The sequence below is a fragment of the Episyrphus balteatus genome, chromosome 3, assembly GCF_945859705.1.
Source record: "Episyrphus balteatus chromosome 3, idEpiBalt1.1, whole genome shotgun sequence".
Taxonomy (NCBI): domain Eukaryota; kingdom Metazoa; phylum Arthropoda; class Insecta; order Diptera; family Syrphidae; genus Episyrphus; species Episyrphus balteatus.
The window spans coordinates 87064627-87092326 of record NC_079136.1 but is presented as its reverse complement, the minus strand read 5'-3'; the positions used below and the strand labels follow the sequence as shown (position 1 = coordinate 87092326).

Genomic DNA, 27700 nt, shown 5'->3' with positions numbered 1-27700 from the left:
CCATATCAACTCTTCCTTATCCACGCTCCTCTCCCCTCCACTAACCAGCAACAAAGGCTTGGCCACACCAGAGGGTATGCGGTAGCGGTACGGGTAGAGGTAACGGTACTTGTATGAAAAAAATTCCAAACTGACATATCAACGTTCAGATGTGGAATTTTTTTCATACAAATATCGTTACCGCTACCCGTACCTCTACCGCATACCCTCCGGTGTGGCCAAGCCTTAAGTTTTTGATTTCATTAATGAATATACTAGGATGGCCGAGTGGGTAGAGTGGTGGACTACTACTAAGCAGATACGAAGTTCGATTCCTGGGTGTGGTAAAAAAATTATATACTTTTAAAATTATTATTAAAAGATTTACTAAAAACTAATGGAATGTTATATATAATATTAGATCAAAAGATAAAATTCATGATTTAAAACCAGTTAACAAAGAATTCTTTTTTATTTTTGTTGTTGTTTTTTTTTAATTTCTATAAGACATGTATTAAAGAATTATACAAGCTCTTCCGAAGCTATCTGTCAAATCTCAAAGCTTCGGTAGAGCTTTGGTAAAGCTTCGTTTAAGATCCTCATAGAGGGTCAAATTTGTATAACGTTCTCCTTTTTCCATGCCCAACATCCTTACTAAAGTTTAAAAGAAGCTGAAATGTAGCTTTTGTAATACCTTAACCGAAGCTGAAATGTTAGTTGGGCGGAGGGTACATGCGGTAGCGGTACGGGTACTTGTATGAACAAAATTCCAAACTGACACATCAACGTTCAGATGTGGAATTTATTTAATACAAGTACCGCTACCCGTACCGCTACCGCATACCTTCCGGTGTGGTCAAGCCTTTAAAATTATATAGCAATACTGCTTGGGCTATACTGTCAACATTGTGTGCACCTATTTTTATTAAAACAGGATCAAAATTACCGCTGTAATTGTACTGAATACCTTTTTGGTGTGCGAGTATAAGGTGTGTTTGTAAAACTTCATATCTGACCGTAAATTTATTTTGTAGATGTTTTCTGTATGCAAACAAACCTATTTGCAGTTGGTAAGCCTGATAGCTTGTTAAACAACAAACAGATCCAAATGACAAACGTCAACAACTTGGTTTTTTTTTCATGCTCCCAAATAATTTTTTGTTTCCATTTGAATTGTTTAAATAAATTAAATAAATTGCATATATGCATATCTAGTTTGCATAATATTATTAATTAAAAACAAATTTAGTTTAAAATGAATTCGGTAGATTGTTGTCGAATCTGCTTAATCCCAGATGAAAACAGTGAAATGGAATCTCTATTCAAGGAATTCCCTGAAAAAAATTTAATTATTGAAAAAATTGAACTTTGTGGTGGAATAAAAGTAAATATGAATAACTTTAATGTTTAAAAGACAATTTTCAAATTATTTGTATTTGAATTAATTGCAGATAGAAGTTAGAGATGATTTGCCAAGGAAGATCTGTGAACAATGTTTATTTTCGCTCAATGTTTCTTATGACTTTCGCAATCTTTGTCAAACAAATGATTTGAAATTGAAAGATATTTATGTTTCTGAAAAGGTAAGATAAAAGTAAATTTAAATGAATAATGATAATTGGAAGATAGTTATATACACCTTCTCTAGCTAAAGACTTTTGAATTATTTTGTATTACCTTTTTTGTTTGGGGTCTGTATAAAGGGACACAATTTTTCTTATTAGATATACTTTACATTCCATAGATTTTTCTTCAACGAAGTAGGTACGATGTAATGTGCACTATGGATTCCTGAGGTCATTTTAAGTCGAAAAACTCAAGTGGCATTTTTCTCGTTTTCGTCCCGTTTTCGAGTTATGACGGTTTTTATGTTTGTACCTACTCTCTATTCCTTAATCTGGGTTTATCTTTTCCAAACTAAATCTGATTTGAAAGATTTTTTTTACAACCAATCAAGAATTTATTACAGTTCTAGTTTGTCCCAAAACTTTTTTTCTGCGGACAACCGTTTCTCCGCAATTTTGCATCTAACCCAATTTTCTTCGTTTTTTAAGTTGTTTTTACACTTTCATATCATTTAAGTAAAAAAAAAAACAAGTAGCTAAATGAATTGATTTTTTTAGCTTATTTATTAAAGCCCAGTTTATTTTCTTAAAAAAATGAGTTTTTTTCATAAAAAAGACAACTAAAAATAATTTAAAAAAAACTGAGTGAATTAAAAAAAAAAAAAATAGTTTTTAAATAAAAAATTAATTCAAATGAATTTAGGGCCATTTTGTTCACTATTGCTTAACTTGAGGCAAACTCTCAAGTTGACAAACTTGAGAGTTGACTTTAACTTGAGAGTTAAAACAAAAGTTGAGAATCTGTTTTGTTCACTATTTTTTTCTTCACTCTCGAGTTTACAAAACAAAAGTTGGCTAACTTTAAGTTTTTAAAATATCCCTGGGATATTTGTGAGAAGAGAAGAAAGGTAGGTCCGCCATATTAGAGCTCCGCATAATATGGTAAGGTCTTGGTTACACTTTGATTCGACCCGGTTTCAAAGAGGCACCGTTAGAATACAGCCGGATACCCCTGGCTGCAAACCATCCAATAGGCACGGTTACATAACACCCTGGATTAGGGGTGGCAGTTCTTAGTCGTAACTCCTCAAAATCACTGTCAATTTAGATTGCTCCAAATCAACAGGTCAGATGAATCTTTGAAACTCCAGCCTATGCACCACGCCAAGGTGACTGCCGCGCAAAGGTGGGATATTTGTGACAATAAACAAAAATATTGACAGCTTGCAATCATATTTTGAATGTTTTACGTCATCTGTTTGGTGTTCAGAATGTCAGTTCTTATTTATTATTAGCAACGAATCGATTGTATGTGCATGTGCACTGTTTTTCCAAAATTTAAAATCCAACTAAAATCTGTTTCGGGATACAAATTCGGGAGTGGTGCAAACAGAATTTTTTAACAAAAAAAAAAAAACAGAAGAAGAACCATTTCACATAATGTTTGGGTTTAAAGGTTTTAATAAAATACATATATGAAAATATAAAATGCAACTCTATTTAATTGTAAATTATTTTTGTTTTTCTCTTTTTTTTTGCGTATTAATGCGTTAACGCAAAAACTGCCAACAAAATTTTGACAGAAAAATTAAAAAATAAAAATCTGAAGCAAACTCTCAAGTTTGGTCGGCAAACTTCTACTTTTTCGGGAAGTTGAGAAAACTGGAAGTTTATAAACTCTCAAGTTTAAAATCAAAAGTTGAAAACGTCAACTTGATTTTAAACTCGAGAGTTGATAAACTTCCGGAAAAAGTAGAAGTTGGGCAAGAAAACTTGAGATTTTTTATAGAAAAATTTCATGTTTTATCATCAATTTACCGTGGTAAATAAAATGATTTATGAACAAGATGGGCGTTAAATGAACCGAAATGGCTCTTATAAGTTGAAAGATTTATTAAGGAATCAAATATACAGGTGAACATCACTCATGGGTGCACTTTATATTTAATATCAAAACACTAGTTTCCCACCGCAGACAGTAATAATTCATCAAATGAATCATTCACATTTCCCGCCGTTTTGAAAAATTACACACATATACAAATACATATAACTTCAGAGTTTTTGTTGTCAAACTTAAAAAAAACGAAAATTATTTGCTTAAAATTCGAGCAAAATAAAACAAAATAAGTTAAAATACCGATTTTCAACACAAATTTCACATTTTAAACACAAAAAATGCACAAAATATAAAAAATTTCGATATAAATGACAATGAACTGGCATTTTTTTTTTGTAGCTGTCACAAATCTTTGCTGCCGGGTACAAAGGGGTTAAGTCATAAAATTGCACTTTTCGGGTTTTGATAAAATAAGAATAAGCTCTTTTTTCTCTTTTAGTTTGTATCAAAAACATAAATTAAGAAATACTCTTTCCTATAAAAATAAGAGAATCAATGATCAAAAATCATCGATTCAGCTTCAATCGCATTTTCTGGAAAACTATCATTTATAACTTAACCCCTTTGTACCCGGCGGCAAAGAAATATCCTAGGGATATTTTTAAAACTGAAAGTTAGCCAACTTTTGTTTTATAAACTCGAGAGTTGAGAAAAAAAAACTGAACAAATAAATTTTCAAGTTTTGTTTTAACTCTCGAGTTGAAGTTAACTCTCAAGTTCGTCAACTTGAGATTTTACTTGAAGTTGAGCAATAGTGAACAAAATGGCCCTTAGGGCGATAATTCACTCAGTTTGCTTTTTATTTTAATTACTTTCAGTAGTCTTTTTTATGAAAAAAAACTTATTTTTTAAAAGAAAATAAGCTGGGCTTTAATAATATGGCAAAAAAATTAATACTCGTTTACGTGTTTTTTACTAAAATGATATGAATGTGAAAAAAAAACAACTTAAAAAACGAAGAAAATTGTGTTTGATGCAAAATTGCGGAGAAACGGTTATCCGCAGAAAAAAAAGTTTTGGGACAAACTAAAACTGTAATAAATTCTTGATTGGTTGTAAAAAAATCTTTCAAATCAGACTTAGGGCCAGTTTGTTCACAGTCGATTATCTTGATTAAAAGATAATCAAGTGTGAACAAATTGGCCCTGAATTTGGCAAAGATAACGCCAGTTAAAGGAAAAGAGAGATTAAAAATCATAAAAACCGTCATAACTCGAAAACGGGACAAAAACGAGAAAATTGCCACTTAAATTTTTCGACTTAAAATGACCACAGAAATTTATGGTTTTCATTTAGGGCGGTGACTGTGCGACACCCTGTATAAGTGAACTGAATAGAATTTGTTGGATGGATTTAGTTAATAGATGTTCTAAATGAAATTCATAAGGTTTACAAAACTTAAACAATTCAGTCTGAAGTTGAAGACAAAATTAAACCAATAAATTATTCTCCCGAGTAAGCGTATATAAAGTTAAGGAGAGATAATATTTAGCACCGAGAAGTTGAGGAAAAATTAATTCTTGATTAATGATTGGAACAGTTGTAGAATTCCACCCTTTATCTGTTCTCTCGACAAATCGATCCTTACCACTTGAATGAAAAAAGATTTCTGAAAAAAACTTATGTTTTATAAGTAGGGTATTAAATTATTTCATTTTTCTTTGGTTTTGGCTTTGTGCCCAAGGTATTACCGAAACATACTGAATATGAATAAAAATTTACTCCGTTTGGCATAAAAACAAAAAAATCAGAAAAATATGGAAAAAAGTAGCATTTTTCATCAGAGCAATGGAAGAAAATACTGTTTGGGTTCAAAATCTTATTAGAGTAAAAAACAATTTTATCTTTTAAAATACGAGCAACCACGATTCATTTCATTACTGTATAGGTTAAACTGTTCAGTGGAGTGTAGAAAACAACATTATGTTTTGAACTTATGAGCGCTCTCTTTTTTTGGAAATAAGAAAAAACTTTCTAAGTGTAAAATAGAATTATACTAACATCGGAATTCATAGCCGTTACTCAAGTCAAAATTTTTCTCAAGTGAACATTTGCCCTCGCGTTTAGCCAATTCAGGTACTCGTCATTAAAAAAAAATCAAATAGCTTTTCTTTACTTTTAGATTACGAATACCAACTGAAAAAATGTTGAAGTGAATGCTTGAGCAAACACTCAGAAAAGTGCGACCGGGGCTTAATGGTAATACAAAATATTTATCTCTACTTTAAAAAATTCCACTAAAAATATTGTAAACAAATTTATTAATTTAATCATTAACTGAAGTGAAGTGACTGAAGTTAGCATTTTTCTCAAATGCATGTGTGAAGGTGAATGTTATTCGGCCACTTGATCTGCGTGTTGAGAACCCTAGCCAAAAAACAAAAAAATTCCTATAACAATTTCGTAGATACACTAGAAATAAATTAAGAATTTGAATTTTGGGAAACATAAAGCACAAAATTCAGTTTTTTTTTTTAATTTTTTTGTTTAGTTTTTGAAAGTTTTCTCATCACTAGTTCATCAGGAGTCCTACACCACTTTTGACAATTTACTCGGAGATTTTATGTCTAGAGATTTTTCCTTTCTATATTTTGTGCTTTAGGAAAGAAAACATATTATTAAAATTCCGGGCGAAAAAAAATATTTCGGTTGGAAAAATTTCCATGTGAAACTCAAGATAGGGCTGCTTATTTGTTATTTATCATTAACGGCGCTTTCATAAATGCATGGTTGCGCAAGTCTGACGAATGCAAAGCGTTCATTCATGCAAATGACAAATGTCAGGTGTTCATAAATGTAAAACGCAAATATTTGCAGCGCAAATGTGCAAATGAAAAAAATCTCATGCGCAATGAATTTAAACTTAAAGAAAGAAGGAACATGACGTATTTATTTATTTCTCAATTCTGTCAAAATATTAATTGGAAATTCAAAGTAAAAGTCAAAATAACAAAAATAGCCGCGAATTTCTTGGATATAATAAATTTGTAAATATTGACAGAAATGTTAAAACAAAGTTTTTTTTTCTTAAAGGATGGAATTAAGATAATATATTGCTAATTTTGGAGAAGAGGCTGAATTGCAACTTAAAAATTTTGTCAAAATGACGCAAATCAGAAAAAGTGTTCATATATTCAAAGTAAAATACATGCGCAAATAGTTTTTCTGACATTAGTCTGATCGCAAATGACCGCATGTAAACAAAGCAACCATGCAATTATGAAAGCACCCTAAGTGTTGAAGAGTCAAAAATGTATAAATTTAGAAAAAAAAAAGTTATCTGAAAACCATAACCAACGAATATTTTGTTTATCCTTAGCAATTATTTTTTGTTTTTTACCGTTCAAAATTTTACTGAGCTAAATAGGCTTATAAAATGCGAACCCGATACGTGTCGTTGTGGTCCAATTAATAAATAAATTTGTGGGATGACATTCCATGAAGGAGCAGGGACTAACAGCTCTCAACTTACCGCCGTGTCCAACGTGCTGAGTAGAGATGCATTTTTTCATGGCAATGTGACTTAAATTGAAGGAAAGGCGGTAGCAAAAAACTTATGTACTTTACTCGTAAATTAGTATTTGTATTCGGCCCTACCGAGGTATCTGTCGGATCGGAAAATTCTCCGATTTCATATGAATAATGCTTTGAGGTGTATTTCCGACAGGTAAACATTCTCTGATTCGTACGAAATCGGACAACTTTCCGCGAATCTTGATCGCAGTTTTCTTATCATTATAATATATTTCTAAATATATTAATGTTCAATGTAAAACATACTTAAAAAATTAAATAAAAATGAAATTAAAAATATTTACAGCTGGAAATAAAAGCTGAACCAACAACTGATCGTATTCCGGTGTTGGAAATTCAAGAAGCTGCTTCATATCTTTCAGAACATTCAAATGATTCAAGTGATTACGTCCCTTGCGAAAATGAAATCAAAGATGAAGATGATGATGATGGAGAAGAAGACGAAAACGACAAAGAATACAAACCAATTATGCAAACTAAAAAAAAGAAAAATAAATCACCAGCTTCCCTTCCATTTCCAGCAAAAAGATTGGGACGGAGACCGAAGAAAAAGGAGATACAAATTTGTGAATTATGTGGAAATGTTTACTCACGTCCCAGTCTTTTGGTAATGCATATGCGAAGACATGCAGATGAGAAACCATTTAGTTGCGAGTAAGTTCCACTTAATTTTTATTTTCAAAAATCTGGTGTCATTAAGATTGAAAACTTTAATTTTTGTTTAGAATTTGCCAGAAAAGGTTCACCTGCCAATCAGAAATAAATCGTCATATGAGAGTTCATACTGGTGTACGTCCATTTAAGTGCCAATATTGCGATAGAAGATTCAGTGATCGCAGCACGAATATTAAACACGAACGTACACATACCAATGAACGTCCATTCGAGTGTGGTACATGCGGAAAAGCTTTTACATATTCGAATGTCTTGAAGAATCATATGCTTACACATACTGGCGAAAAACGCTTCAAGTAAGTTTTAATTAGTTTTTGGACCGCTTTCCTTTTATAGAACATTTCAAATATTATACTTTTAAATTTTATTTTTAGATGCGAAATTTGCAACAAAACATTCTCCCGCACCCATCAGCTTAAACAGCATCTTCTAACAATAATCCATCAACAAAAGGAAGCCCAACTGAATATTTACACCAAAGTGGAAGTAATAAGCAATGATGATGTTGTCATCAGTTAAATATATTAGATTTAAGAATTTCAGTTTGATAAACAAACCTGTTAAATAAATTTTAAAAAAATATAAAAAATAAAAATAAAGTATCATGGATAAAGCTATCGCAAAATTTTATTTTAAATTTTTCCATAAAAAAATTTGCTTTTGATTTAATAGATCTTGGAAAGTTTTACATAAAATATATATTTTTCATTAATAATTTATCCAGGCGCAACACAGTCTCAAGAATCTTATTTTTCTCTTATTTTGTTTTAAACAATAAATAATATTATAAAACAGATCTGCTGCTCTCTCAAGACGACACGACGACAACGACGGCGTTGATCACTTTGTGGGAAAACAATGACAGTCGTGGGAAATATAAACAGCAGGTACAGTTAACTGTTTTTCTTCTTCTTAAGTGTATGTATAGGATTTTCATTTTCATTTCGTTTTTTTTTTTGTTTGTTTGTTTTTGTTTTCCTTAAATTGTGTATTGCTATTTTAATTTGGTTCTCAATACGAACTAACAGACGATGGTGTTGTTGAATTGTTTTCAGCATTGTCTTCCGATTCGTAGGGTGTTTCTCCGTCATTCTTTGATTTGGACGTACTGTCAGCTGATTCAGATCGACCTGAGCGATCTACACTGGTTGGTCTTGAATTGTAGTCGGCGAAATATTGAAGTGATTTTGTGACACACAAAGGTGGAACGTTAAAAAGTGGGTGGGTAGGGAGCAGTTCATTGCAAGGATCACCAAGTATAAGTGGGCAAAGTGTTGATTCGCAGTGTTGAGCTATTGAAACACCACTTAGAGTATAACACGTGTGATAGAGATCTTGTGGTCTGAAATAAAAATTCAAAATTAATTAAACCGCGAAAAACTATTTTGCGCAATCATGAATTTCATTCACATTTTAGATTTGTTACGAATTCGGAAAAAAATCGCAGATTCCGTTCGGAATACTAATTTGAATGAAAATTTCTTTATTATGATGAATTTATTTTGTTTTTCGTAGAGAGGTAATGAAGTATTATAAAATTTCAATGAGGACTAGAAATTCCTAGTCTCCGGTAAAGAGGCCCAATAAATTATGTTTTGTTCTTAAACTAATTAAATGCATTGATTCAAAGTCAAGCTGTCTGCGTTGTTGAATGTGAGTCGGAACTAAAGTATAGCGGCCGCTGCGCGACAGGTGGTAGACCAGGCGGCTAGACAAGCACACCATTACACAACTAAGCTCATGAAAGTCGGTGACCAGAAATAGATTCAGACCAACAATCTCTCATGACCAAAAAGATCAGTGATCGCTGGGTTTAAGTCAACTTAAAATCGTGTCACAATGAAAGACATTCAACTGTTTTGTTTTTTGTTTCGATAAAATCAATAAAGGTTTTACATTTACATTTTTAAGACTTATTGCAAGCAATTTTCGCGGCATTAATTTGTGAAGTGAATATGGAAGCTCGGTAACGAGGTATCACAGCTATAACGGAATAAGTAAAAAAAAAATAAAAAAATCTAAATCTGGTACCAAAATCTGCGCAAGGCTTAACTCTTCTTTTAATATTTTGGGCAAAAAAGGTTTCGTTTCAAATTGTCATCTTTTCGAGAAAAACATTCACCATAAGATTCAATGGTATGTACAGTATTTACTTTAATTCGTTATATCTTTGAATTCATTTTTTGTGACTTGGTTCACTTCAGCTTTGAGCTCTCCATATGTACATAGTTGCAAACTATGAAACAGCGTTGGTGGGATTTTGCTAAGCAATGTAAGGAATGTCCGATTTCTTATGTCGTTTTCTATTGACGTTTGAGATTTTTGTGTAACATTCTCAGATTTTCCACTGCAAATAGAAAATGAAATCTAGTTTTGTAATTGTGTACGAAATCTGAGCTCATAAAAAAAATAAAACAACAACAAATGTTCAAACAAATGTCAAACAGAGGAGTGAGTGTGAAAGTGCGTGTGTTTGTATGTGTGAATTTTGATAAAAATCCAGATTCAGATTTCTGATTCTCAGATTCATTTTTTTGTCATTTTTTTGAATCTCAAGACGCAAATAGATTATGAAATCTGAGATTTTTCCACTATTTCCCCTCTTCACCCCCCCTTTCAGCTGTCAGATTCACAAATCTCATTCTGAGATTGGTCAATAGAAAACGACATTACTGAAATAGAAAAGCTGGTAGCTTTTTAAATAAATTCGATGGACTGGAAATGTATTTGCTTTGTAGGTTTTCTTGGTGCATGTGATTTCTGGCAGCTCTTTAGCTATCCCACTGCCCGTATAGATTCCATTACAATAAAACAATTTGCTGCACTTTTGCTATTTCCTGTGCGATTTAACACAGATAGGCTCTTTTTTGCAATAGATTTGTGTTATTGAAACCTTGACAGCTTTTACATCGAGGTACTTGTCTTCGATCTCAACTACACGTTTAAGTATGATTTTAATTATGTAGATTTCCTCTAGTTATTCAGTCTTATCGAACTTGAGTATATGTATGTATATTAAGGTGGTCGTTATATTGCTTTTTGCCGAAATTCCAATTAGTTCTAAACAGCAAAAAAAAATTCTCTAATTTTTATTTCAACTGCCTAGTCTCCCGGTACAATTCGGAAATCCCCATATAAAATTAGAAAATTACCTTAAAAAAATCAAAGGCAATGATGTTTTACATGAAAATTTCATCCGAGAGAGTCGAATGAAAATCTAAAAAAATTAGGCAAAATTTTTCTCAGTATTTCCAACCGTATGGCGGTTAATTCAACTGCATGTCCCAAATAAGGAACACCCTAATGTATGTAAACGTGAATGCGTTTTTTGGGGATTCGATTTGTTACGAATGCAATTCTCGATAAGGCTGATAATTGTTTTTACTTACTTGCCAGGCTTATCTATCAGTCCACCATTTGGCTTCTGGCAGCATAAAAGAATATATTCTTGCAAAGCGCCAGCATCAAAAAGTGATTTTTTAATAGGATGTCCTGAAATTCAAAAAAATATTACAAAAAAAATTTCTGAAGAAAGGTAATAATTTTCCATACCTTCTTTTGATATAATTGCTTCAACAATTGGAAAAATAGCACCAACCCAGAAAGAATAACAACCATCTACCAATTTATTAGTTCTTCCTTGAAAGCCACCTTCATAAGGCATTTGTCGTCCAAGGGCCCATCTCTGTTAAAACAAATACCTAGTTTATAGTTACAACAAAAATCTACCAACAATATAATTTACCAAAAGCAATTCTGTATCACATTTACTGCCCTCATTCAACATAGCCAATGCAGATATCGCACAAAATGTATAACCACCATGTGCTTCCAAGTCGGGTGCTCCTCCAAACCCACCTTCGTATGTCTGACAACTTGCTATCCAATCAGCAGTGCCAGCAAATAGCTTATTCATTTCTTCTTCAGGAACATTAGTTAGCTTGGCGCACGAGACAGCACAGTAAGCCCCTCGGACGTCAGTCTCGCCATCGACATGCAGCCTAAACGAACCATCTGGTTCTCGAATTGACCAAAGAAATTGCACCAAAGAGTCTCTGTCAATAGCACGATATGCTGCTTCTGTTCCAATTAAACAGAGACTATTGACGGCGGCATAGGTGGGTGCCAAATGTGCATATTGTCCTGGTCCACCAGCAAAACCACCTTTTGGTGATCGACATCTGTCAGAAAAATATTAAACAATACAAAATACACTCTTTTTCATCAGAATAGGTACACAAGTTTTGAAAAATGTCCATCAATCGTTTATCCCCAATAGTGGTGCGTGACCTTATAAGGTTTAATTGTTTTCTGTTTTTTTTTTTTTTTTTGTTTTTCTTAGGAAAAGCAAAGGTGAAGATTATTTCAAAAAGGACCATAACTTTCCCATTGGTATTTTTTAGGGAACACTATTTTTTATTTTTGTTAATCAGAATAGGTACACCCTTGTTACTACGTAAATCAATCCCTTATTTATCTAGTATTTTTGATTTATTAGATTGCATAAAGCAAATTAAAAAATGCAATGCCTAGATAGTTTTGCTATTTTTTTTTATGAATAAAAAAGCCACTTAACAATTATTACATAGTTTTCCTACACTGTAAGGAAAAAACGTATATTGAAAATTTGAAAAATTGTATACTAGTGGAGTGCCGTAAGATTTATGTATACCTCGGAATCAAGGAAAGTCAATGAATCTTTATATAAACTTTGAAAATGTGTTTTTAATAGTATAAAGAAAAATGTTAAAAAAAGTTTGTTTCCGCTTTTAATTTTTAATAATTTTAATGTATAATTATTTATTTTCGGATTCTCTCTTTATTTACATTAGTTTAAAATTATATTTTAGAAAGGAAAACTGTTACAAACTTAATCTTGGGTCTCAAAGACTGCAGAATTAATGATAACGGGTTGTGAGGGCACAAAAAGGGACAACAGCAGCTGTTGGGTGTTGTTCAGCTCCCGTTTTTGAAATATTACCGGTAGAATGTTAAAAAAAAAAATTTGTAATACTCTTGAGGTTATGATAATCTGATTCTCAGATTAATAAAAGGAAATAGCTTATAAAAGAGATTTACTACTGCAGATTGTAAAAATTCTGTTTTTTATGAATAAAATTGGTGTTTTAGTTGTTTTTTAAACATGCTGTAGACCTAGAAGATATTAAAATAACAAACCAAAATTCAGAATTTATAGCTAAGAATACGAACTAAATACAATGGAAATTTTATTTATCTATCTCATGCCAAAAATAGTGAAATAATAGCTTTAAAATGGGGTCTTATTTTGCTTTTTTAGTGTTTTTTAGCGTTTTAGTTATTTTTAAACAAGCGTTAGACAAAGAAGACATATTTATAACAAAACGAAATTTTCAGGATTTATAGTTTAAGGTTAGAGCTTAGTACACTAAGAATTTCTTGTTTTTATATAAAGTCTAACATAGTAAATCATAGAATTAAATAGGGGTTTATTTTGCCTTTTTAGCGTTTTTCGTGTTTTTTTATAAACAAGAAGTAAACTAAAAATATATGCAAACAATACATCTTTTATTCTCAGGACTAATAGTTGAAGATTAGAACTTAATACACTATAAATTTAATATTTCTATCTTTAGTTTTTTTTTCTTCAAAAATTCAATACTTTCAGAATAAGGAGTAAATCCATCGCGATAACCTTAAGTTTATATTATTAAATAATCTGTAAATTTAATATTTGGTAAGTACCTATCAGGAACGTACACATAAAAGCCAAGCCGAAGTTCTGGAGCCAGTCAAAAACCACAAAAATACAGTACAATTACCAGATTTTCAAAAAAATTTTTTAATTCAGGGATAAATGATACATGATTTTTTAATGTTTACTCAAAAACTACACCGGCACAAAAAAAAAAAAAAAAAAAAAAGTGGCATGTACTAGGGACCAAACCTATTTTTTTATATATGTATGTTTTTGGTCCAGCTGAATCCGAATTTCAAGTCCGTTTGGCCCGGTCACTCTCCAGTTTTAAGCTGTGACTGCATTGTGTTTGAATTTTTATGACTTTTTTTGGTTTTTTTTGCATTTTTCTCAAAACTGGAGGACTTGCAATTCAGCGGGTTCAAAAACAAATAGAAAGATAGGTCTGGATCCAATTTCATGCCACTTTTTGTGTGCCGGTGCTATTATTTATACAGTGGTAAATATTCGTTTAAGCGCATTATATTTTTCATGTTTTCGCCTTTGTAAGAAATAAAAGTTATTCAATTTGAATTTTTTTATTTTTGGATATTAGACGGTAAATCGGTAAAGAGAAAACGCTTGAATGTTCAAGAAATTGATAAATTTAAAACTCTTACGTCTCAAACCCATGTTTCACTTTCTTACCGACAAATTGCAAGGAAAATACATAGATCAAAGTGTCTTCTTCGCAATATCTTAAAAAAAATAAAAGGCAATACAAAGCAGACTCGAAGACAAAAAAGCCAAGTTTTTCAAGACGCTACGGCTTAGTTTTAGGCAAATCAAGGACAAATTAGATTTGCCAACAACAAATGTAAAAAGATTAGATTTTGGAAGAAATATGAATATGATGAATGGGAAAATGTTATTTTTTTCACATAAAAAGAAGTTTAAGTTGGATATTCTTGATTGTTACAGTTGTTATTAGCATGATCTTTCGAAGAAAAGTGCTCTCCGAACACAGCAGAACTTCCGCAGTGGTATGGGGAGCATTTTACTGTAATTTAAAGCTGCCTTTTTGTTTCATTTCAACGAAGATACACTCTAAAATGTTCACAGATTGGTTGGACGACCTTTTCTCATCATTTATGGCTGAACAGTACAAGACAATGCCTTAATCCATGTATCTAAGGATTCAAAAAATGTTTTCTTCAGAAAAACATGGCTTTATTGGATTGGCCAGTTTGTAGTCCTGATTGTAATGCAATGGAAAATCATTGCGGGATACTTGCATCAAATGTTTATAAATATGAAAGATATTATACCATTTTGGAGCTTAAAAACTGTAACCAGACATGTTGAGAAGAAATAGACCCGGAAGTTAAAAAAAAACTGACACATTCAATGACAAGCTAAGTTTTTGAAGTTATTACGAATAAAGGTAGCCATATTAAGTGTTAATTTTGTTATTTTAACGGCCGATTTCTTGACAGAGTCCTAGTGGTAGTACCGGTCCTAGTCCTAGAGTTAGTACTCAAATCGGTATCAACTCATTTCTTCACTCAAGTACTAAGCCCTAGAACTGTCAATTTAGGACCGAGTACTAGTTAGGACTTGGTACTAGCTAGCTCCTCAAAATCTGCTAGTACCTGGTTATTATACCAATCGTTAGTACTCAAATCGGTACCAAGTGATTTCTTCACACAAGTTCTAAGCCCTAGTACTGTCAAATTGGTACCGATTTTTGCTTAGGACGTCCTAAAAGTTAGAACCTAAAAATCGACAGTCTAGCGACGATAATACTTGATTTGGTTGGATTTTTTGCATTTATTCCAAAATTTAATTAGCATTTTTGAGATTGGGTGTCTTTTTAAATAGAAACTTTTTGCTTTTATTGATTTTTATTCTGATTTTGTGATTTTATTTTTTGTCGAAATTGTGCATTTTGTAATTTTTTCTTGTTGAAGAAAATGGATTTAATTTTTGATGCAGAATTGGTAAACGACATCTGTCCCGCAATTAAAAATGTTGTGGGTAGACTTCTTTAACAAAAAGTCGGCGCCTTTTACTTTTTCAAGTTAATAACGCGACTCGCACCGATGATTTCATTGAGGCATAATCACACAAAAAAAGACTGCACTTTTAAAAACTGTTATTTTTATTGAAATATAGGTATACATAGGTACAAACGTCTAATACGAAAACTATTTTTTTTATTTGCTAACTTGAAATGATTCTTCTTCCGGCAGGCGACTTTCGTAGTAAATAGACATGACATCCCATTTTTGATGGTGACACTTCTTGATAAAACTTGAATTTTAACTTTTTTATTTTCATTTTTTCTTCTTAGGTCTTCTTAAGCGTCATTATAATTTTTTTTAAATTATTTTTTAAATGGTGATTTCACTAAATTTAAACGTTTTTTGTCTATTTTGTTTTGTTTGATTTGCTGAATTATCAAAATAATCTATTTAAAACTTCAAAATATTGTCAAAATGACAGTTAGACCAGTTTTATACGAATTAATTCTTAGGACTGCGTTGTGAACTTAGATCAGGTCCTATAAATGTGAAGAAATACTCAGGTACTAACTTTTCGTTAGGACCGAGTACCAGTGCTAGTACCGGTCCTAGCTAGACCGGGTACTAAGCTGGGCTAGTACTCATGTGAAGAAATTGGCCGTAAGTCATATTTTTGAAAAAATTTCAAGTTTTAGAGAAGTGCTTTTTTACTTTTTTTTAGTTTTCTGTTATTTTCACTTTATTATTTTGAAATAAATAAAATTTAACTATTTGGTAAATGTCCATTACGAAAATCCACTTTTTCTTAATTCTAATATTTGAACTTTACAGCGAGTAATTCAATTTAACTCATAAATTGTCAAATGCGTTTAAAGTTTAAAAGAATGTTTACCACTGTAAGCTTTAAAGTGTCAAACAAAAAGATATCTTTAATAGAAAAGTTTTCAGAAGCAAAATTATAATAACATAAAAAAGACATATTTCAAAAGTTCGAATGTTAGTAGTGGAGAAGCGACACAGCTTAAAATTAAATTACCATAGATCAGGCTTGTCAAACTCAATGGCATTCACGGGCCAAAATAGCAGGATCTAAATGTCTATGGGCCGCAAAAGAAATCATTAGAATTTTTACGAAACAGATTTATTTTTATAAAAGAACAAGAACAATATGTAGTAATATTAATGTTTTCTGCCTGACACTTGGCATCTCTTTTCTGTACCATCTTCTCTACTTGTGATGAAAATTTTTTTAGAAGTTATTACTTTTAAAACAGACCCAAGGTGTAGATCTGTTATTCTGGATTTAACAGGTGACTCATTTCGATTCATAAGTGAAAACTTAAAATTTGATATTTTGAAGAAATTTCATAAGTAGTATAAAAAAATTAAATCTGTTTTTATAATTAATTAAACTCCGTTTTAAATTATCTTAAAAAAAAAAAAAAAACAAATATGCCATTTTATTTCTCGTATAAAAAGGTATTTTTAGAAAAAAATTTTCGAAAATTGTAGGAGCCGTTTTTTAAAAAAATAGTTTTTTATACAGGGTGTCCCAAAAGTAATGGATCAAACGAAATATGCTGATAGGCCAACTTTAGGGCTCTCAGAATTTGGTAACTTGTTCATCCCAAATCCTTACGGTTTTCGATTTAATGCAGTTTTTGTGAAATTTCGAAAAATCCCGACTTGGCAACAGTATTTTGCTTCCTCCGCTCATAATTGATTTTTGTTTTTTACAATTCTTTCACTAAAACATTGAGAAATAATAAGAAATAATTAATTAATCTAAATATTTTTTATTTCATATGCCATTTTGCTGCAAATTAATTAACAGTTCCATGTTTAATAAAAACTCAATTTCGTAGTTTTATTTCAGAGCATCATACCGGAAAAAGTTTGTATGGTGTGACACTGGTTTATTACTTTAAAAACTTGCCGTGTTATTGCAGTTTTCAAAAATGTATACAAGTTTCCAAAGATGAAATTAGAACGAAAGTTATTACAATTTGAATGCAAAAAAACAGGGGTTTTCAGAGCAAAATAACAAACAAAAAGCGAGGCTTTTATTCAAAAAGAAATAAACAAACAACAGCCGAGAAAATGTGTTTATTTTTCTTTGTTATTTTGCTCTGAAAAGCCCTGTTTTGTTGCATTTAAATTGTAATATCTTTAGTTCTAACTTCAACTTTGAAAACTTTTATACATTTCTGAAAACTGCAATAACACGGCAAGTTTTTAAAGCAATACACCAGTGTCACACCATACAAATTTTTTTCAAGGTGTTATTCTGAAATAAAAGTATGAAATTGAGTTTTTATAAAACATGGAACTGTTAATAAATTTGCATCAAAATGGCGTATGAAATAAAAAATATTTTGATTAATTAGTTATTTCTTATTATTTGGCAATGTTTTAGTGAAAGAATTGTAAAAAACAAAAATCAATTATGAGCGGAAGAAGCAAAATACTGTTGCCAAGTCAGGATTTTTCGAAATTTCACAAAAACTGCATTAAATCGAAAACCGTAAGGATTTTTGATGAACAAGTTACCAAATTCTGAGAGCCCTAAAGTTGGCCTATCAGCATATTTCGTTTGATCCATTACTTTTGGGACACCCTGTATATAAAAATTTTTTAACATTTTTCAAAAAAAAAGTTGGTATGCCATATTGAAGAAATAATTAATTTACACATAAAAACTAAATTTCAAAATTTTTCATTGATCCGTTTTCAAAAAATTGATTTTTCAAAAAAAAATTTTGAAATATTTTTTAAAAAACCAAAAATGCGTTTTTTGAAAATTTTCTAAAATTTTAATATTATCTTTACTTACACACTTTTGTATAAAAATTTTCATTTAAATCGGGTTAATGTTGTACGAGATATTCAGAAACGAAAAAAACCGTTCTATGACAGGTACCGTTAATAACGGTACAAAATATATTTTTTTTATTTAAAAAGTTGGCTCTTATGTGTAGTACTACACACAAATATACGATGTGGGCCGCATTCGGCCCGCGGCACAGTGTGGTAATTCGCCAATCTGACTGGACAAAATAGAAAAAAAAAGTTTAGCCACTTGATTTTAAATCATGAGTTGAGCTTCTCAATACAATGGGTAACTGTAATTCATGTTTGGTTTTTTTGTTTTTATCTCGGATTAGCGTAAGCTAAGCTTGAAAGTTGGTTCTTGTCAACAGTTGGATGGAGATAATACAAAGTATTCTATTTTTCGCTTGAGTTTGGTTGCCGATTAAAAACGCTGTGGTACTTTTTTTGTTGTAATTGTTTTTTTTATTGTTAATCTACATTTGGAGGTAAAGTAATATAATTTTTATTTATTAATTACCATTGCAACAATTTAAAAAAAAATAAAATCTGTAAGAAGGCTAGGGAGTACAAAAAAAAAATCTTTGTTTTTCAAATAGAGGTAAAGTTAATTTTTCCGCATTTTTCCGGTCTGAAATTAATTAATTAATGTATTGTGGAGTGTTGTCATTAAGATAAGCTATTTACATGTCTCGCGTTTTCTCGACCGCCATACAACTTTTTTCACTTTTCTAAATGAAGTCAAGATTTTCAAAAAAACAAATTTTCGAAAAATGTGCCAAAACTGCCAAATAAGATCGAAAAGACAGTTTTTTTAACTTTTAATGAGCAGGTATCATCTTTGGAACATTTTTGACTATAAAGAAAAATTAAAAACATATATAAAAGTGTTGTGCTTCAAGTTAAGCGAAAAAAAAGACAAAAAAGTTGGAAGACACATTGGACCGCTCTTTAAACATGAATTTCATTTTGCTTGACCAATATTATGTGATAACTAAATAAACAAAAACAGTAGATAGTGAAACAAAAGTAGAAAAGAATTTTTAAAAACTAAAAAAAACGGGAAAAATATAAAAAACGGAAGGTTAATAGTCTCCTAAGTGCACCTATCCATTAGAAAATAGTTAAAATAAGTAGAATCGCTCTCCGCAAAATTGAAAAAGCATATTCCAATAATACCGGAAAGGATTTATCGAAATGTTCTTTGAGTGAAGGATCAAAATGTATAAAAGATTAAGTTCTGATCCTCTGGAACCACTAAACCACTAGAATTTTCAACTAATGAGGCATTATCATTGATGAATGATGCTTTTCTGTCGGAACATCTTAAAAAAGTTCAATGCAAAAAGCAAGCAAGTGTAAAAGGCCAGAAATAGGGTCACGAAGAAATTTAGAGAATTATTAGCTTGAAAAACATCGAAGGTAATATAAACACAGCTGTTTTTAATAGGCCCTTATGTTTCAAGTTTGCATCACACAAAAAGGAGTTACTTTTTTAAATTATCTGCAGGTATTTTTAAAGGTGATGCCATTTTTTATGATTGTGAAGCATATTTAATTAAAATCATTGCTAAAATTTTAATTTAAAGCATGATATTGAGAAAATAAATCATGTATGTCACCTGTCAAAAACGTTTGTAAAAGTTCTATTTCTTAATAAAAACTAATTATTCTGCCTCTCTTTTTTCGTGAATAGCAATAGAGTTTTTATTTATTGAGATTTTTCAAGCGTTTTTTAAAATAATCAAGTATATCCAATCATAGAATATGTTTACGGAAACATAAATTCAAATACTATAAAAATGCATTTTCTTCATCACTATTTTGACCCACTTTTTGCAGGAATTATAGATTTCTTTTTAAAAAATCTTTCTTTTTTATAGAATTTTATCTATTCACATTCATTTGTTTAAAACTGTTTAGAAAAAAAGTCGATTTAACGCGAGTTATTAATTTTGTCCAGCTAGATTCGTGATTGGCCACACTGTGCGCGGGCCGCAAGTTTGACATGCCTGCCATAGATTGATTTACTTCCTTACAATCCAAAAAAGCATCCTCACAAATTTTGAGCAAATTCTAAAATGAGACAGCAATTCCGATTGGATGTTTTCATATGGAATGACTCAGCGATACTAGTTTTTCAGTAAATTGTGGTTAAAAATTGTCAATTTTTTTTTTAAACTTTGTTATTTGATCTTTTATAAATGCAGTTGAACACTCGTTATATAGATTCATTGACTTTTCCTGGATTCCTAGATTTAACAAATTTTATGTTTTACGGAACTCCACTATACCTATTCTAATAATGAGGAGTGTATATTTCTCACGTTTTTTTTTCTGTGTTGACTTACTTTTCCAAAAAACCAACAACTTGTCCAAGAATTTCTTCAGAAAAATGAGAAGATAACAAATGGGCTGCATTTAGAATCCAATAAACATTCCATGGACGGCTCGAGTCGAGGCACTCGTACTTGGTTGGCAATCGTCGGAGGTATGCCTCCACATAGCGCTGGTGTTCTTCCCGATAGAATTCTGTTACATTTGGCGAGTGATACTGATAGGACATGTATTGTTGATATCTATCGAAACATTTTTCAACACTGCCTTCTGTTTTTTGCTACAAAAAATGAAGTGAAACATACCGCACAATGATTTGCATGTTGTTTTTTTCTTATTCATATTTTTACCTGTTCCCGGGATGTAATTGTTGATACTCGTTCATCGTCAAATTTAAAATTTTTTAGTGCTGAAAAATCTCGAACATGAATTTCCATGTTTAATTGTGTGAAATAATATAAATGAAAAACAAAAGAAATAAATTATATTTATGGTTTTTGTTAACAAAAAATATAAATGAGATTTGAGGTTTATAACAGTTTGATTCAGACTGCACGGTAAAAACTTGGATATATCTGTCAAAATAAAAAAGCTCAAAAATGACAGAAATGGAAACAGTTTTTTTTTTTTGTAGTGTTTTGTTGTTTTTACGATATTTGATATCGTAAGTTTAAAAAAAGTTCTGTTTGTTTTGTATAATACAAATGCGTTCTCTGATTAATTGAGAGAATGATTTAAAAGATGAGAAACAGATAAATATTTTTTCTTTTATTTTAGATTGGAGGAAAAATAGTAGGTACATAAAGGTCGCACATATACTTACTTTTATGCTAAGAATATTAAACATTTATTTAATTTGATTTTATAAGAAAATTAATAAAATCTTTACAAAATTGTATTAAATTATAAAAACATCTACATACAAACAAAATATGCCATTTAATTTCTTGAACAAGAATTTTTTAGAAAAAAGAAAGCAATTTTCTTAAAAATTGACTTAGTTTGAAAAAAAAAAAATAAAGTAGGTAGAATAAAAAAATTACTGAAATCAACAACAATTAACTGATATATCCTTTTGTAAAGCAAAACCTTCATTATGTTATGTTTTCTTTTTAATAAGGCTATTTTATGAAATAGATTTTGAAAAACTAACTATTTTTTTCTTAATTTTTGAGGGGTATTCGTACAACGGTGTAAACTCTAAATAAAACTGGTAAAATGGTAGGTAAATGTGTCAAACGAACTGTCAAATCCATACAAAGTTTTGACATTAGGTGTGTTTTTTATTACCACCGGGCTTAACTGGACAAATAAAACGCAGTCGGGGCTAAGCAATTTACATGTGTAAATACAACAACACCTTAGCCCCGTGGGCTTACTTGTTTAGCCCGGACATTTCTCTGCGCTTAACTTTTTGAACAGTTTTAAATCTGTGCTACCAAACTATTTTTTTCAAAAATTGTTTAGAATTTGTTTAAAAACGTGAAAACTCACTTTTGGAATGACAAAATGTATTTAACTAGTAGCATACATTTTTGTGTCTCTTTGTAAAAACATACTAGAAAAATACAAGAAAAACCCGAAAGCGAAAATATGACAACTCTAAATTTTTGTTGTGTCTGCTGTTTTCGGAACATTCAATATGCAGTGCTGCCAAGATTTCAGGTTAAGCCCCGAGGCTTAACCTAATAGGTGTGTTTTTTATTACCACCGGTCTTAACTGGACAAAAAAAACGCCTCGGGGCTTAACCTGAAATCTTGGCAGCACTGTATATTGAATGTTCCGAAAACAGCAGACACAACAAAAATTTAGAATTGTCATATTTTTCGCTTTCGTCATTTTCTTGTATTTTTCATGTATGTTTTACAAAGAGATACAATAATGTATGCTAGCAAAACTATTTTAATACATTTTGTCCTTCCAAACGTGAGTTTTCACGTTTTTAAACAAATTCTAAACAATTTATGAAAAAATTAGTTTGGTAGCACAGATTTAAAACTCTTCAAAAAGTTAAGCCCAGAGAAATCTCCGGACTAAACAACTAAGCCCAAGGGGCTAAGGTGTTGTTGTATTTAACATGTAAATTGCTTAGCCCAGACTGTGTTTTTTTTGTTTAGTTAAGACCGGTTGTAATAAAAAACACACCTATTATCTACCATCCCTTTACCACGTTTACCAGAGATTAACTCAGAGGTTACACCGTTTCATGAATACCCCTTTTAGGTACTAAATTTATTTTCCAAATTCAATGCTCTTATTTCTTTTTAAACAAACACATAAAACCGGATGCAAAAATGTCTTGTTGTTGTCGAAGAATAAAAAATAAGTACTTTTTTCTAAGAAAACCCTCTATTTTTTGTTCTTACGTAGCTGTTCTGTACTTGTTGGTAAATTAGCCTTTTTTCTAATATTTTTAAACATTCAGAATATTATAAAATAAACTGACAAAATATTGGATTTATCCTGAATCAATCCTTTTTTTCATTGATGACGCCTGAAAACTTACCTGTCACTTTTTCTTCTTTAACTTTGAAAACTAATTTTTCAAAAAATATTTCAAAAAGCGGTATATCTTAGGCCTCATAAGAAAACCTCGTAACTCCCAAACTCAAAATTTTACATGAGAGACAAAAGAATAGAGAGACAACCAGAGTAGTTGGGGAGTAACGTGCTCTTGAAAATTTGAATTTAAGTCTATTTACACATTTAGGGCGAAATTCAGAGTCGTCACTCAAGTAAAATTTTTTCTCAAGCACAGGTCTGAGATGTGTTTTCTGAGTGTTTGCTCACGCATTTACTTCAAAATTTCCTCAGTTGGTATTCATAAGCTAAAATCAAAGAAACCCTTAAGTTTTCTTAACGTAACGAGTAGCTGAAGTGGGCCAAACGCAAGAGCAAATGTTCACTTGAGTAAAATTTTAACTTGAGTGACGACTCTGAATTCCGCTCTTAGAGTTTTCGGAATGACCTCAAATTTTCTGGGTTACTCCGCTGACATATTTTCTAAAAAAATGGCATTCAAAAGTCATTTTCGAAAAAACGGTGGAGTTACGAGGTTTCCTTATGAGGCCGCCGATATTTTTAAAAGATGAGGTTTTTGGCTATAAAAAAAGGTATTGCGCCTTATTATAGTGTAACTGTTAATTTTAAATTTAGTTTTCCAAATTAATCGCCGATTTCATATTAGCGTTTAAACTTTTAAATGACGTTTTTTTTATAGAACAAAGGTCATTTTAAGCCTGGTACGCTGCTCGCGCTAAATTTTAGCTGAGATAAAATTCCCATACAAGTTATCGATAATTTGTATGGGATCCATTTTAGCTCAGATAAAATTTTTCGATAATTTGTATGGGAGCTAAAATTTAGCGCGAGCAGCGTACCAGGCTTTAGGATGTAAAAGAAAATATTTTTTTTAAATTTTGGTCCTAAACAAAATTCAATTTCTGCTCTAAAGAATCACCCAAGACACTTGTTTACCAAGATTGAAAAACAACGCCAGATGAAAGTCTGATGGTGCCAAATCAGGAGAATAGGAGGGTGCCTAGCCTAATCTTTCATCCGTTTTATGTTAGAAAAGTAGACGACTTAGACCATCCTCTAAAATGCACTATGTAAATTATTTTAAATTTTGTAAAAAATTAAAGAAAAATAAAGCATTTACACTAATCCAATTTAATCTAATCTAAACTGCTATAAAAGATACACTTATTTATTCATTTAGGCCCAGTAAATTCACTTTCCCCATTAAAAATAAGAAAACAGTCAAATTTCAAATATCAAAATTTCCCGTGACTTTTAATTTAATGAAAAGTGGACAAATTGGGCTTGAGACTGAAATTTTAAATAATTTTAAATACATATCAAAAATTTTCCAGATCATTTCAATGGCTTTATTTTACATTATTTGTGTATAATTTGATGCCATTTACTATGTGTTCAATTTCAATTAATAAAATTATAACCAGAACACCAAGAGAAGGCGATATTGGACTAATTTTTGGTAAGAGAATGTTTTCATTTTCATTGTGCATTAAAATAAATATTTAACTTTTAGATATAAATTTAATTAACACAGCAAATGAAGAAAAGGAATTGTTAGAATATCACATACACTCAGAAAAGGAATGCTGTATCAATTTGACTGAGACCACAACTTCTTCTAATGTATGAAATTTAATTAGTGGGATGTGTATCGATTTAAAAGCTAAGAGCGTTTTTGTCGATGTTATACCAAAACTTTTCGGTTTGGAAGAACCTTAAGTCCTTAACTGGTGCTTAAAATTTTGATTGATTCGAATGCTCTTCCTTACGAGGAAGACAAAACCGCTTTTAGCTTGATTAAACAAATCTAAGTTAAACCGTTTTTTTTCGCTTCATATGTATTTATTGTTTTTAATTTAGGCTGGAAAAATTGTTGGTGGTTCTTTTGGATTAATTGAACCAGGTGAAATGAAAACTGTTTCTGTTATTTGGCCAACAATTGTAAGAAATAATTAGTTTTAAATTAAAAAAAAATAACATCTGCTTAAAAAGAAAGTATAAATTTAAAGGACATATTTAATCGTGTTGGACATTGCGATATCATAATAAGTTCAACCAATAATGTCAAAAATGAAGAAAAACACTTTACCCAACAACTACTATTTGATACCAGATTTCAACAAATAGATCCAACAGGAACGACATTTAAAAGACGTAATTTAAAAGTGATTTAAAAGAACAAAGGTATTGAATTTTTAAAAATATAGGTACGGACTATCATGAATGCTCAAATTGGGATATGAATTTTTTAAACAACTGTACACCTGTTAACTGCGAGTCTAAATATTTTGGTAGAAGAAACTTTTATAACACTACAACAAAGATGTGTGAACCAGCTGCTAGATGCGATGGAGAAAATCAAGTATGTGTTATATCATGATACATAAATTAAGACTACATAATTTTAAAGCATCTATTATTCGCAGTTCATTAACGATTATAATTTCCAAATCAAAAAAAAAAAAAAATCAGCTATCCATTAACTTTTTTTTTTTGTTGACAGATCCTTCATAATTATCCTTTTCTTTTTTTGTTTGTTAGGTTTATGATATTTACTCAAATGAATGTTTGAATTTTGATCAACTTATGGATCCGGTTGAAATTGAAAATATAAAAAAGGGGAATTACATGCGAAACGACACTTTGGATTTTTCAAAGGTTTGTATATTTTATGTATTCTACCACAGTAAACATAACAAAGAAGTTTTTGTTGATTTTTTAGAGGGGAAACTTAATTTTCTTGGACCAAAACTGACGGTAACAGTCATTTACCAATTTAGGAAAATGTAAATTTTTTTTAAAACGGCCTTACGATTTTTAATTTAATATTGTGTGTTTATTGCAAATAAGGTAGTACTTTTTTTTTCTAAAAGCCTGGTACGCTGTTCGAGATAAATTTTAGCTTCCATACAAATTTCGAAAAATTTTAGCCGAGCTAAAATGGATCCCATACAAATTATCGATAACTTGTATGGGAATTAATATTAAATACAAAAAAAAAAATTAAAAATTAAAATTAAACGTTAGTGTTTTGAAAACGCGTTGATGAATGATTTAAAAATTTCGGATTGATTGATATTTGTCTTAAATTTTTTTTCATATTTGAATTTTTTTATAAATAAAATAAATATTTTTTGTTTTTAAACCGCTTTAACTCGAATTTGGTTTTATAAATATGAATCAAGTTAATAATTGTCAATGCAATACAACCATTTGAAAGGTATCTTTTTTTTACTACATTTTCTCCTCATCAAATTAATGTACATAGGTTTATTTTTCCTTCGTTAAGCCTGGTAGGTACGCAGATCGAGCTAAATTTTAGCCGAGATAAAATTCCTATACAAATTATAGATATTTTTTATGGGATCATTTTAAGCTCGGACAAAATTTTTAGATAATTTGTATGGGAGCTTAAATTTATCTCGAGCAGCGTGTACTAGGCTTTATTATAAATTAGTGCCAATTCATGGAAAAATAATTTGTTGAATTTTTTCAATGAATAATTTATTAATATTAATAATTAAATTAAAAACCGAACGCAATTGATTCGGAAAACATTTAAGATAATTATGTATGTATAAATTTAAAAGATTAGAAAAGTCATTGAAAAAATGATACCAAACTTTTCGATAACAACAAGATGTTTCCCATCCCCAGTCACCATTATTAGCTTCTGAAGTTGATACGATAAGGTTTATATTTTGATATATCGTAAAAGCTTCAAAGAAAATAACATTATTATTATGCAACGCTTTGAATATCGGCGCCGTGGCTTAGTTGGTTAAAGCGCCTGTCTAGTAAACAGGAGATCGTGAGTTCGAATCTCGCCGGGGCCTAGGTGTAGTAAATGCCTTCTTTTTTTTTATTATTTTTTTTTATTATTTTTTCAGTTTTTTTTTTGTATTCAATATAGAAAATAAATATTTAAATACATTACTTTTTCTCTTCTATTCGTTCGATTAATTAGGTTTGTTTTGGTTCTTGTTATCAGTCATGGGCAAGTTTTCTTCTGTTTGCATGATTTATGTTTGAATAAATAGTAAAAAGACTGGGTTGTGCCAATTTGTTCTTAGGTTCAAGTTGCATAGATTTTTATAACTTTTTATACATTATACCTTCGGCTAAGGGTGCAAACCTCGTAAATCCAATTTTTTGACAAAAATTAGATTTTTGAAAATTTATAAAGTAGGCATCGAAATCTATGATTCCATTAGAGAAAGAGTGCATATTTGTTTTATTAAACGACCAAAATAGACAACATCAGACATGAAAAGTGTATAGAGCTAGTACAAAATTGAAAATTAGAAATCGCTCCTGAACAATTTACAAAACTGGATTTAGGGTGCAAACCTCATATCACTTAAAATGTTACCTATTTATTTAAGCTTTAAATATTTTTTTCAATCATGTCTATCCCACAACTACAAAAAGAGCTAGAATTTTTAGAACGCAATCAGTTTTCATCAAAAAAAGCAAAAAAATCAATCTTTTTTCTCTTCTAGCACCATTAAATTCATTTTTTTAAAGTCACAACCTATAATAAATTTTATACCATCTGAAAGCTAATTATTTTATGTTTCATATGACGCCTCAATCATATTTCTACGACACGCCTACTATATCGATATTTCAAACAGAGATTACGGTACTTCCTACACT

General features: G+C 30.6%; 3 protein-coding genes and 1 non-coding gene across 5 annotated transcripts in view; 3 read left to right on the top strand and 1 right to left on the bottom strand.

Annotated features, from left to right (window-relative positions):
* The first annotated feature begins 1234 nt into the window (after positions 1-1234).
* On the top strand, positions 1235-8272 carry LOC129914279 (transcription factor Ouib-like). Its single transcript, XM_055993453.1, has 5 exons — positions 1235-1363; positions 1431-1562; positions 7265-7632; positions 7704-7949; positions 8028-8272. The coding sequence occupies exons 1-5, from the start codon at positions 1235-1237 to the stop codon at positions 8170-8172; spliced, it is 1020 nt and encodes a 339-aa protein (XP_055849428.1). The 3' UTR covers positions 8173-8272.
* LOC129914275 (protein farnesyltransferase subunit beta) lies at positions 8249-21074 on the bottom strand. Its single transcript, XM_055993449.1, has 6 exons — positions 20850-21074; positions 20514-20779; positions 11399-11834; positions 11206-11338; positions 11043-11145; positions 8249-8995 (listed from the first exon to the last, which is right to left on the bottom strand). Exons 1-6 carry the CDS (start codon positions 20934-20936, stop codon positions 8665-8667), a joined length of 1356 nt encoding a protein of 451 aa, XP_055849424.1. The 5' UTR covers positions 20937-21074; the 3' UTR covers positions 8249-8664.
* The window catches only part of LOC129914280 (uncharacterized), a 30625-nt gene continuing 11246 nt past the window's right edge, over positions 8322-27700 (top strand). The window contains exons 1-7 of one of the 2 annotated variants that reach the window (XM_055993454.1): positions 8330-8540; positions 24376-24500; positions 24555-24664; positions 24902-24982; positions 25051-25195; positions 25249-25403; positions 25583-25699. In XM_055993454.1, the coding sequence (XP_055849429.1) occupies positions 8512-8540; positions 24376-24500; positions 24555-24664; positions 24902-24982; positions 25051-25195; positions 25249-25403; positions 25583-25699 (762 nt within the window). In that variant the 5' untranslated portion in view covers positions 8330-8511. Of the gene's footprint in view, positions 8541-24375; positions 24501-24554; positions 24665-24901; positions 24983-25050; positions 25196-25248; positions 25404-25582; positions 25700-27700 lie in introns of both variants that reach the window. The other variant, XM_055993455.1, reaches the window with a different exon arrangement.
* On the top strand, positions 26804-26877 carry Trnat-agu (transfer RNA threonine (anticodon AGU)). Its single transcript has one exon. It is a non-coding gene; the product is annotated as a tRNA-Thr (tRNA).

Coding starts and splice junctions, on each gene's coding strand:
- LOC129914279 (XM_055993453.1), top strand. CDS start 1,235: ATGAATTCGGTAGATTGTTGTCGAATCTGCTTAATCCCAGATGAAAAC. Junction 7,633..7,703: donor GAGAAACCATTTAGTTGCGA/GTAAGTTCCACT, acceptor ATTTTTGTTTAG/AATTTGCCAGAAAAGGTTCA. Junction 7,950..8,027: donor ACTGGCGAAAAACGCTTCAA/GTAAGTTTTAAT, acceptor TTTTATTTTTAG/ATGCGAAATTTGCAACAAAA.
- LOC129914275 (XM_055993449.1), bottom strand. CDS start 20,936: ATGGAAATTCATGTTCGAGATTTTTCAGCACTAAAAAATTTTAAATTT. Junction 20,780..20,849: donor CAATTACATCCCGGGAACAG/GTAAAAATATGA, acceptor CATTTTTTGTAG/CAAAAAACAGAAGGCAGTGT. Junction 11,146..11,205: donor AGCAATTATATCAAAAGAAG/GTATGGAAAATT, acceptor TTTGAATTTCAG/GACATCCTATTAAAAAATCA.